Source organism: Leishmania infantum, chromosome 23, assembly GCF_000002875.2.
Source record: "Leishmania infantum JPCM5 genome chromosome 23".
NCBI classification, from domain to species: domain Eukaryota; phylum Euglenozoa; class Kinetoplastea; order Trypanosomatida; family Trypanosomatidae; genus Leishmania; species Leishmania infantum.
This window is the reverse complement of record NC_009407.2, coordinates 105,282-116,849: the sequence shown is the minus strand read 5'-3', so window position 1 is coordinate 116,849 and position 11,568 is coordinate 105,282. Positions and strand designations below refer to the sequence as shown.

The following is an 11,568-nucleotide window of genomic DNA, read 5'->3' as shown; positions in this document are numbered from 1 at the left end:
CGCACCCCTCCACCCTCTCAGCAGCTTGGCGATACGTTTGATCGGCGCGCACTCTCACCAACACCCAACCAGGCGACAAGGGATTTCCTGGACTAGAGAGAGAAAGCTTACAGGATATGTGACACTGATGCGGATGCAGACCCCACTCACGCCGCGTATGGTCTGCAAACGCAACTGCACACAAATCAACGACGTGTGGGCGCGCAGGGTGGAATCGGCGTGTGTGCGGGATGTTCGAAGCAGTCGGCCCGATGAAAAGGGGCACAGAAATAGGGACGGAGAGGATAGCAGAGCAATGAGAGGCCTGGCAGGTGTGATGAAGGCACGGCACCCATACACGGCGTTATGGGTAGGCGGTGAACAGCGGCAGCTGGTGGAAGAGGTAGAGAAACAGGAGCGAGAGCTCCTTTCCTTGTCTTTACAGCCCCTCGATTGCACTGCGAGTCACTCGCAGTGCCCACCCCTCCTGTGCGCAGTGCCCCTTGGCGCGGGTGAGCGAGTGTGTGTGGAGTAACGACGCGTTGTTGGTGCGGGGAGGAAGGCAGTGGCTGGCCTGACCCGCACGTACGCACACAACGCACGACCGCTAATGCAGCGCGAACGATAAAACAACAAGCCGCGGCAAGACGTGATGAAAGTGACCTCTGACGCTCTTCCCCCTTTTCACCAAACCTTCCACACCCCACTCGAGATGGGCAAGGTGGTGGCGGTGGTGGTGGCGCACTTCAAATCCTCAGCTGAGCCGCAGAACACATGTTTTCATCGTTTTGCTTAGTTCTCAGTGCGTTGCCTCAGCGACGTGTCCGCTTGCGCAACACGTCTGTGTCCGAAAGAGCAGCGCAGAGCAGAGTTCTGCCGCTGCCGTGCTCTCGCGTTGCGCGTCGTCTTGCTGTCTTTTCGCCCTGCGCTTCCTCTACGATTCTGCGATTCCTTCGCGCTTCTGTCTTTGGAGGCGGTGCGCAGCTCTACCGCCTTCCGACGCACCTGTGGCTCTCTCGCGCTCTTGCCCCTTCCCCACCGATATCTGCTCGCTTCGCCGCCGCCAATGCGCGCATATGTGTGTGCTCGCGTAGAAGCGCATGCACCGACCAGCGCACTGGTGGGGCTGCCGCCGCGGAACGAGGCACAGGGGGGAGAACAACACCCACGGAAGCTGACAGACTTCACAACCATCACCAGCACCGTCACCCACGCATATCCACGCACGCGCAGAGATACAACTCTACAGAAGTCTCCGTTCATCATTCGCCTGCAGCGGCGACCCAGGCAGTGTGCGCTGCCGCATGCCTTGCAAAAAGAAGGCGTGCAGCTTCCCTGCACGTTTACAAGCCTTACACAGACTTCACTGCCACGCCCTCCGCCTCAGCATCCGCGGGACACGGCTCAGAGAAGAATGTTACGGATACTGCAGAACTCCACCACGTCATCGTCCGTCACCGTTGCGCGCCGCTTCCGCCAATCGTGCAGCACCTCACGGATGATGCAATCCGCCGCCAGGTCTTTCACCTCTCCGCTATTCAGGGCACCGCTGCGGTAGCGCTGCGTCACGTCGGCGAAGAGTGTGTCATCAGGGCAGAAGAACCGCAGGTACTGGTACGCCACATCCACCTCCAGGTTGGCGCCCGCCTCTTGCATCTGCTCTAGGGTGGCGCAGCCGCCCGAGAAGGCGCGGCGCAGCTTCTTGCGCACCTGTTTATCTGTGTCATGTAGGGTAATGACGCCCTTCTCCTCTGCGCTGCTGCTCATCTTGTGCTCCAGGCCTTTGAGAGCCGGCAGGAACTTCGTGTGAAGCAGGGCCGGTGGTAGCTGCTTCAGCCGCAGCGCGGCGGCGCGCGTGAGAACGAAGAAGGGATCCTGATCAATGGCGCAGGGAATCAGGCACCGCATCGGCCTGTCGCCGTTCTGCAGAACACGACGGAAAGCGGTGCTGAAGCACGGAGCAGCCTGGGTGGCAGGAAAGGCGAGTTTGCCGACATTATCGCTGTCCGTGATGCCGAGCGTGTGCTTCACAGCGTTGCCTGTCATGCAACGCTGCAGCCGGAGCACCGTCGGGTACATATCGCCCATGTAGTGCGTGTTTCGGAATATGAAGGTGTGGCGCGGGTTGAAGTCGAAGGCGATGATATCCTTGATGTTGCTGCGAATAAGCTCGTCCGCCTTGGCGCCCTCGAAGGGGACGTCGCGAAAGAGAAACTTTTCGTCATCTGTGATTTGTATAACGAGCGGAAGGTTGAAGACGTCTTGGAGGTACTTGGTGAGCATGAAGGGCAGCACATGGCCCAAGTGCATGGTGCCAGTGCTAGGGCCACGGCCAGTGTAGAGGAAGACAGAGCAGTCTCCCGTTTTGATGGAAGCCTCGATATCCACAAGCGCCTTGTGCAAATCGCGGTGCGAGAAGGCAATGTCGCGGTTGAAGAAGTGGTGAAGCGCCAGTGCTGGTGGCTGCTGCCGCTGCTGCATGTCAGGGGACGCGGCGGCCTGCGGTGTCGCATCTCCAGATGGCACCACAGTCAAATCCGGGGTCGCGACGCCCTCGGCGTTAGCGGATGGGGTGGTGGTCATGGCCCGCTTGCGGCGCTTGGCCATGACATCGTGCATGTGCTGACGCGCACCGTCGTCCATACGCTCCGCTTTAAATGTGGTCAGCACACGATCGTAGTTGATACCCTGTGGACCCTTGGCGGTCACCACCCATGGGGTGATCACGTCCTCCGCACCGGCATCACCGTCTCTGGGGTGTTGGACAGGCTCGCTAGGATCACTAGCGCGGCCAGAGTACGCGATCGCGTTGCGCAGTGCTGCGGACGCATACGAACCGGCGCGCAAACTCCGTGGCCAGCAGATGAAGCGATGCATGGAACACAGTGCAGAGAGGCGCTGCGCTGCGAATTTGGAGGGAGTGTCTGGGACGAGGGAAGAAGGCGTTCGATGGATGCGAGAAGCTGGCTGCGCTGTGACCCGGACAAGTCCACAAAGACACGGTCCCACCTCTTTACAGAGGGGGTGGGGGCGCAGAGAAAAGAGGGGAGGGTGGGAAAGAGAAGGAGGATGCGGAGGCGAGGAGAGGGCCCATACAGATGCATCAGCTACCTCGCCCTAGACGTCGGGGCTGCAAGGGCACATACGCACACATCTGGCTGGCCGCTCGAGGTTTGAGGGCGCGGGCAGTGGTGCGTGCGTGTGTGTGTGTGCGCGCCCAACCTCTGCAACAAGGGCGGAAGAGGCGTAAGATGGATGGATTAGCAGACGCAACTCTGAAGGGACTGGTGTCTGTGTGTCTTCATGTGGAGAACTCGCCCCGATAAGTGAAGGCTGCAATCGTGTGGAAGAAGGGGCGTCGACTGACGTGCGTGTCCTTTGCGGTGTACCTTCGCGCAGGATGTCACCATCAGCGCGACTGCACCACTGCGTCTCCATCTCACCTCGACATGCTCGTTGCGGACGTTGGCTGCCATTCAGTTTCTCGACGTGCGCAGAGGAGGCGAGGATACAATAGAAGCAGCAGCAGTGAGGCGCTGCCACGCTGTCTGGATCGCGCCTTGATGGTAAGCACGCGCGCAGGCGCATGTGCGCTCTCCTCCAGCTTCCTGCATCTAGAGCCCGCTACACCCTTGCGGGGATATAGGCCACCATCGCGGTGTTCCCAACTGCGAACACGCTAAGCACGAGTGCTCGACGGTCCACCAAGTACATGCTCATCTTCATCGGATCCAGCTCCTTCACAGCCGAAAAGAAGCGTGCGAACTTCCGCGTCTCGACCATGACAGTAGCGATGCGAACGTCATTCACGGCATCGCCGTCATCATCGTCACCTTCATCATCGTCCTCCCTCTCCGGATGCTCCACCAGTTCGACCGCCTCGTACTTGAGAGAGAAGCGCGCCATGAAGTGCTCGGCGTAGATGAGAAGGCTCGCCAGCGGTAGCGTGTCCTTGACGCGCGGCCGCTTCACCCCCCGACGCACCTCCGCACCACCATCGGCGTCCTCGGCCTCGCCGTCCTCTGCGCCGCGCCGCGGCGTCGGCGGCATCAGCACGCGCGCCGAGAAGGTGACGCTATCGGCTGCCGTGTTCTTCAGTTTGTCAATGAAGGTGGTGAGTTCTAGCATGTCTGGCACCAGAATCTGCAGGTGCTGCTTCTCTAGCGGCGGCGGGGACAGACTCTGGATTTCACGGTCCCCGAGGATGCGCAACGGCACGTCAAAACTGACGTCTGGCTGACCAGAGAGCCCCTGCATGGCTACCCGCCACAATGGATACCGTCCGTTGCGCGCCAGCCGCATCTGCACACGTGAGGTGGTCCCCTGGTGGGATCGCTCGCGCGCCTCTGCTTGCTTTACAATGTGGATGAGCTGTGCGAGGTCGAGTACTTCGCACGTGATGGAGTGCTCATCATAGCCGGAGTCGCAGACCATATCGGAGAAGAGAAACGACGACTGGCATCGCATCCACACCTGCACCCCATCTGCGGCGTTCGTGTTCGAGAAGAAGCGGATGCGCTCCGACTGCAGGCGCACGATGCAGTCACGTTGAATACTGCGGCACACCTGCAAAACACCAAGCAGGCCCTTAGCGTCCCTGAGGGTCGCCTTGAAGCGCATACGTGGGCACGTAAAAAGGAGCGTGGAAGAACACGGAGCGAGAGAACGGTGGAGGCGCGCCGCCGCGGCCCCGAGTACGGTGTGGTGTGGAAGACGGAACCAGCACCAATAGCGAAACGAAGAGGAAAAAATAGAAGGCAATGACGACTGAGCTCCACGGCGGTTGTGAGGCGGAGAGGAGCGGGAGGACAGAAGGGTGGAGTGTGAGGTGGTGGTAATGGTAGTAGCAGTGCTAGTGGTAGGGGTAGTGAGGGGTGGGGGCGGGGCCGCTCTCACGAATGCCACGCATAAGAGCACACAGAAAAGCGCCGCGTCAACGCCTTAATGCCTACCATGCAATCGTGGGTGGGTGGGTGTGGGGGGGGGGGAGGAGGGTAGACGCCGCTGTTGCTGTCGATGCCGATCCGCGCATGCCTCTCGCCGTGTGGGAAGGGAGAGGGGGAATCCTTCTATTGTGACGTCTCTGCGTGATTGAAGGTGTGCTTGCATGCACCAGTGGTATGCTGCTGTTGGGCATCATGGGGGAGGGGAGAAGAAAAGGATACGAGAGAAGTGGGCAGAGGCCCCGGAGGGACGGGAAGACTACTTACGAAGACGAGCGCGACTGGATTATGTGACCGCTGCAACGACGGCGGCAACAACGCGAGGCGAACCTCAGCGATGAAGGCACTTCTGTGGCGGAAAGAGGGAGCGCGAGGCACTGCGTCTTATCGTCTTGCTTGCGTTTCCTTAACCCGTATGCTAGTCGCGCCCTCACAGCAGATGGCGCAGAGCAGGCATCAAGCGCGACAGCACAACACGAGAGAGAGGAGACGAGAGGGCACCGCATGAAGGTACCGAGACGCACCGGGGGCTAAAATCCGTGTCGTTGCGCGTCTCGGTCCGTAATAGTTTACATCGAACGCACAACAGACTGCGCGCTTCTCACGTGAAGCTATATACACATAGGTGCGCGCACGAGGCCTCCCTCATGCGCCAACACCCATCCTCAGCGGGGAGTGTTCAGAGGGCATGGCGGTCCAGCTGCTCTGGGCCGAGAGCAGGCCGTTCAGCAAACTGCGCAGAACACCCTCAACCGTCTGTGTCTTGCACTCCTTGTTTAGAGAGCTATCAGGCTCGGAGTCTTCGTTGGATTCGCTGCGCTTGCACAGTGTCTGGTAGTTGGCGACGAGCTCCACTGAAATGTTGGGGGTGTACCCGACCTCACAGACGGACCCGCACTCGGAGCAGATGAGCTCTCCGCGACGGTTGTACATGTTGGAGAGACAGGGGAGGCAGAAGGTGTGCCCGCACGGCCAGAGCGTCCGCGGCTTGTCGAAGACGAAGAAGCACTCGTGGCACGTCGACTCCATCTCCAGCGAGGCATGAAAAGTCATGATGTTGGCCACTGCCACCGTGGCGAGTCGCACAGCGTTCACCAGCGCCTTCTCATGCATGAACAAGTCCTCTAGTTGTTCCTCAGTCGAGCGCACAGCGGCGTCGACGTAGCATAGGTCGGCGTCACTCACTTGACAGCCCACGTCCGCTGTCGCAGTTCGCTCCTTCCCGAAGCGGTCGAGAAAGCCGTACGCAGCGCGCTCAATAGTGGTCCATGCCTCGCCATCCTTCTGCTGCTGCTCAGACATCTCTTCCAGAATGCGGTTCAGGCGAAGCTGATTCGACTTGGCGTAGCGGCTTACCTCGCTGGTGAGCATAATGGCGTACTGCTCCGCCGTCATGCCGGTGCGCGCATGTCCAACGGAGAGGTAGTGTGCATCCGCGCCCATGTTGTCCAGAAGCTGGCGTTGAGCCTCGATTTCCGCCAGCAGCGCGTCACGCTGAGCCACAAGGTCGCCGCACTCCTCCTCCGCTTCAATACGAAACTTCTCGTTCAGCTCCGCCTCGTTGACGCCAAAGCCGGTGAGCGACTCGTGCTCGTCATCTGTTGAGCCCTCGTCGTGCCCGCCGTCATCATCGAGTCCATCGGAGCCGCCGATGACATCGTCAAGCCCCGGAAACTGGAAATTCAGGTTGAGGAATTTTGGCAACAGGAAGGCGCTGCGGCTGCTGTCGTCCTCGTCCCACATATCCTCCACGCCGTCAAGGATGTTCTTGGCGGCTCGGCGCAGGCGGACATGGTTCTCCTCCTCAGGGAAGTGTGTGAGGAACTCGTCGAGGTTACCGCTGTCGCCGTTGTCCTTGAGGGGGCCCATCAAGTCGTCTTCTGAGGTGACGGTGGCAGAGATGGAGGCCTCCGAGAGAGATGCCACGATGCGCTGCTGCGTCTCCTCTGCTGTGAGCCCTTCGTCCGTGCCCTGCCCTGTCGCCGAGGAAATTCCTTCACCAGCTCTTCTTGCGGTGTGGCGGCCGCCGCCGCCAAGGCCACCTGCTGCACCGCTGCCACCCCTTGCGCCAGGGGCAACCGACAATGTGTCCTTTGCGCCGCCCTGTGGCCCTCCTGCAGCGGCCGATAGTCGTTTGTCAACGACGACCATCTCTTCATCTGCGTAGAGGCAGGCAGTGTGGCTCAGCTGCCGGTGCTGCTCGCCAGAGCTTGGCAGCGACAGAGATCCGTATGCGCCGCGGCCGCCGATGGTGCCAGAACCACTGCGCTTAACCTCGATAAGCCCTGAAGGCCCGTCACCGCCCCCGGGCCTACTCCCTGTGCTTAAGTTTTCGAAGCCGACGTGGAAGTGACGCTTGCGTCGGTGCGCCTCGGCCTCATCGGCGGTCATGGTGTGGCCCAGGGAGGAAAAAGAGAGTGCGGCGAGGAGCGTGGCGTTCAGGTGGTCACCATCACCACTGTGTCGCAGACTGCCTCCGTCGGCGCTTGCCGCGTAGCGATGGCCAGAAGCTGCAAAGGTGAGAAGAGGGTCGTTGCGGTTGTGCGACGTGGCACCAGCAGAGAGCATTGGCGTGTCCACCACCGGGAGCATGTTGTGATCACACACGAATTCGACCGGCGACAGGTCCTGCACGAAGATAACGCCGCGCTTCGAGTTTAGGGAGGCGGCCCCACTGCGGGAGCCTTTGTCTCCTGGAACCCGTCGCTGCTGTCCAGTCCTGCTGGCATCGGATGAACCGTCTTTCAGGCTGAGCAAGAAGGAGTCGTCGCCGTCCGTCATGGCGTCTCCACCGGCGGACGAGTTCGGGCTCTCATCACTGCCCTTGCCCCTCCGCACACGGTATCTACCACTCGTGCCCTGCTGGCCCTCACGGCGCTCCCGCAGCCGCCGCGCCGCTTCTGCCCGTTGCTCCGCTGTCATCCTCTTTCCATACGTGTGCTCCAGCATCCTTTTGAGAGCGTGCCCGAGAGGAGCGTCGTCCATGTCGGAGGCGTTGGAAAACACCGTCCCGTCATCGCGCTGACCACTGAATTCGTCATCGTCCTGCACGCCGTACGAAGAGTCGCCCTCCGTCCACTGAAATAGGATTCGGTCATCTACAAAGAGGGACCGCATTGTGAGCCGCGGCGGGGGGCCAGAGGCAGCGCCGGAGTGGCGTTGCGCTTTCCACATAAACCCAGACACACCCGACCGCACGCGACGGTTTCCCTCGCTGTCTCGGCCAACCGTGTAGTGCCCGCTGCGAGTCGTAAAGTAGCGCCTTGACAAGCCGGCGAAGAGGCCACGGTTGTGGTTCGGCACACCCTTGAGGCGATGCACGCGCACCAGCTCCACCGCCGAGTAAGGGTTCACGTCAATTACGGACATCTCCGCCGGGGAATGCACCGCAGATGCAGCGGCGGCCGCGCCCGGACGCGTGGTAGCCCCACCGGCAGCGCCTCCATCTGTTGACATCTCCGTGGTAAAGAGTGGCGAGGCTTCCTCAGAGAGTGACTCCACCTTAGCAGGGGTAGGTGCAGCGCAAGCCCCGTCAGCGGCTTCAGAAGAGGCACTATTCGGCCAGGCACTGGTCATGTGGGTGTCGAAAGGAGACACAGGTAACGGCGCGGGTGAGGTTGGGGGGCTGCGTGTCGCGTTTCGTTGTGCATGCGCGACGCGGGCCTGCTGCAAGCGTTCTTGGAGTCGCGCCAGCAGCAAGCTGCGTGCCTGCGCCGTTAGCACCTGTTGCGCACGACGTTGCACCTCCTGCGGGCTTAGGCGATATGCAGCCTCTGTCACTGGCTCCTCTGGGGGAGATGACAGCGTGGATGGGGAGGCTCCAGCGGCGGCAGCAGCAGCAACAGCACCTGGTGTTCTGCCATGCACCGCGGGAGTACGAGCACAGTCGAAACTGCAGCCCGACCCCCGCGCATGCGCAGGCTGCCGCTGAGAGGTGCGACGGCCACATGGCATTGCCGACATACCTGCGTTTGCTCGGGGGTGCACTGTGATGCCATGCGGCTTGTACGGGGGCGCGACGGGGTACACATCGAGGGTGCGCACGAAGCGCGACACGGACTGATCCGCCGGTGAGGGTGGCTCGAGGCCGTCAGAGGTGGGCATGTACTGCTCTCTGTCTTTGTGTGTTTGTTCGCGAGGCAGCGATGAAAGCCTCAGCTCCACAGGTCTACGGACCTGAGCACGATGCCTGAGGGGGGAGGGTTGGGAGACGTTGCCCGAGAGCGCTGGTCCCGCCCTGTGTCGACTTGGATAGCCCACGCGGAGGTGAGAGGGTGCGTGTTATTCAGGTTCAAAGAGAGAGAAAGTAGGCGGAGGCAAGTGAAGGTCGAAGCCGTAAACGGCACGGCACATCACAGCGAAGAGGGGCGAAGTCTGATGCTGTTACGACAGCGATACATATGCGGTGACACACATACACACACGCAGAGAGAGAGAGGAACGCCCGTACCACCCGGTGCGGTGTGGGCGCAAGACAGACAGGGGTGATAGAAACCAGAAAAGCCAGCAAGAGACGAAGAGCGTACTTGCCCCATCTTAATACCCGCAGAAGTGAATCGTCCTTGACCGCTGTCGGCCGTAGCCGCACCAGACGCCAATAACGGAGAAGGAAGAAATAGGGGTGCCGAGGAAGTCGCGCGCAGCCTCGGCCTCACCGGACCGCCTCACGCATACACGTGGCTGCGCTCACTCCGTTCGGCACCTTTTTTCCTTAGTTTGTTTCCGTCTCTCTCTCTCTGTCATTGTCTTTCCCCGGCGCTTTAGCTGTAACCTGTGCGCCCCCTCTCTCCTTTCTCCTAGGCTGCGTTCGCGCGGCGCGATGCGGAAGAGGCTGCGGGGTGGGGGGGGGGCGGGCGCGAGGGATCCTGATTGTGCGCGCCGTTGTCCCCACACAAAAAAAAAAAACGCGCACGCACGAGAGAGGTTGAGGGTGCTTCCGTCGACACGAGAGTCGCTGGGGTTGTGGCTGTAATGCGCCGCGCTCAGGCCCGGGTAAGGCTGTAGCCGCCATCCACTTTGACACAGGTGCCGGTGACGTACTTGGCCTTGGAGGAGCACAGAAAGATAACAACGTCGCTCACCTCTGCGGCGGAGGAATCACGCTGGTACAGAGGCACCTTGCTGCGGTAGTCCTCCCGCACAGCAGGGGGCATGTCATCGGCGAGCACCGACAAGCCCGGGCCGACGCCGTTCACTCGAATCTGCAGCGGCGCAAGCTCCAGCGCGGCAGACCGTGTCAGCCCCTCCAACGCCCCTTTGGCCATGGTATATATGGTGTACCCGAGAAGAGGCTGGCTTGTCATGGCGTCCACCATGTTGACGATGGAGTAGTTGGTGCCGCGCTGCTCGGCTGGGGTGTCCGCGACGCGGTGTGCGAACGCCTTAATCAAGAAGTAGGGCGCCATCGCGTTGGAGCCGAAGAGGTCAGCGGCGGCCGCCTCCATCGCCTCCCTATCTCCGACACAGGGCACGTGGCCATCCTCGTCTTTCCTCAGCAGCGGCGTGGGGTAGAAGGAAGAGGCGTTGTTCACGAGCACGTCGCAGCGTCCCCAGTGGGTGTAGCACGCAGCCACCAAGTCAGCACAGCGCTTGAAGAGGGTAACAGGTGCAGCGCCATCAGCGCCGCCGGCCGGGGCTTTGGCAACGTTGCTCAGGTCCGCCTGCACCGTGATGGCGCTGTTCGGTCGCCTTGCGTTCAGCGTCGCGGCCAGTGTGTTTGCTTCTGCAGCAGAGCGATGATAGTGCAAACAGACAGCGTACCCCTCCGCGTGGAGTCCCTCAGCGATGCCGCTACCAAGACGCTTCGCGGCGCCTGTTACCAACGCCACTGGCACGGTCGGAGCAGCCATCACGGCACGGCGAATTCAGCTCCTCGGCGATTAAGCAGTGCACAGATGGAAAACAGAAACCCCTTGAGCAGCAAGAGGGAATCCTCAAGAGCGGAGCGTCTCGATGCAGTTAAAAAAGTCGACCAGCTACTTAGTGCGGCGCTACGGAAATGAAGGCGATGGGAGAGGTGGGGGCGAGATGTGAAACAACGGCGGAGCTTCGCGTCAGCGAGTTGTGCGTGGCTTTGGCGACGATGATGGCATGATCAAAGCCGACAAGGAAGCCGCAGACAGCGGGTTCGACCTCACAGACAACACAACGGTGTGGTGAAGGTGCGCGTGGCTCACCGGGTGACTGCAGCGAAAACAGGCAATGAGAGAGACAGGGTGCGGGGCGGCGGCCGTGAGAGAAGCACGAGTGGGCGGAAAGGGTATTTCGTCGGTGAAGGACACCGCTTCCGCGGCACGCGTAAGAGAGAGCAAAAAGCGCTCGTCTGCAACAAGCATCGCAGTTTTGCGGCACTGCACTACCGGCATACAACACGATCGCGTACACTGCCTCGAGGATCCCCAGCACAGCAGTGGCACCGCCACAATACCAACACATGGAGGAGCGCTGAGCGGCTCGACTTGCCGGCACTCTTTCCCCAATCAAAAGGAGGAGGAAGACCACCGGTGGCATACACACACACAGAGGTGACGTGAAAAGCGACGGGACACAACCCGCGGCGACGTGAACATTAACGACATGAATGCAACGTAAGGGCTGGGGCGGGGGGTGAGGGTGCACAGCCGACATGCGAAAGAGTAGACCCTTC

At 61.0% G+C, this 11,568-nt stretch overlaps 4 protein-coding genes across 4 annotated transcripts; all 4 read right to left on the bottom strand.

The window, feature by feature from the left end:
* Window positions 1-1,383: 1,383 nt before the first annotated feature.
* LINJ_23_0340 (putative tryptophanyl-tRNA synthetase) lies at window positions 1,384-2,622 on the bottom strand (the record flags this gene model as incomplete). Its single annotated transcript, XM_001465674.1, has 1 exon — window positions 1,384-2,622. The coding sequence occupies one exon, from the start codon at window positions 2,620-2,622 to the stop codon at window positions 1,384-1,386; it is 1,239 nt and encodes a 412-aa protein (XP_001465711.1).
* Window positions 2,623-3,603: 981 nt separating this feature from the next.
* LINJ_23_0330 (conserved hypothetical protein) lies at window positions 3,604-4,599 on the bottom strand (the record flags this gene model as incomplete). Its single annotated transcript, XM_001465673.1, has 1 exon — window positions 3,604-4,599. The coding sequence occupies one exon, from the start codon at window positions 4,597-4,599 to the stop codon at window positions 3,604-3,606; it is 996 nt and encodes a 331-aa protein (XP_001465710.1).
* Window positions 4,600-5,567: 968 nt separating this feature from the next.
* LINJ_23_0320 (conserved hypothetical protein) lies at window positions 5,568-8,876 on the bottom strand (the record flags this gene model as incomplete). The annotated part of the gene is made up of 1 exon (XM_001465672.1): window positions 5,568-8,876. The coding sequence occupies one exon, from the start codon at window positions 8,874-8,876 to the stop codon at window positions 5,568-5,570; it is 3,309 nt and encodes a 1,102-aa protein (XP_001465709.1).
* A 1,028-nt stretch (window positions 8,877-9,904) lies between these two features.
* PTR1 (pteridine reductase 1) lies at window positions 9,905-10,771 on the bottom strand (the record flags this gene model as incomplete). Its single annotated transcript, XM_001465671.1, has 1 exon — window positions 9,905-10,771. The coding sequence occupies one exon, from the start codon at window positions 10,769-10,771 to the stop codon at window positions 9,905-9,907; it is 867 nt and encodes a 288-aa protein (XP_001465708.1).
* Window positions 10,772-11,568: the final 797 nt, after the last annotated feature.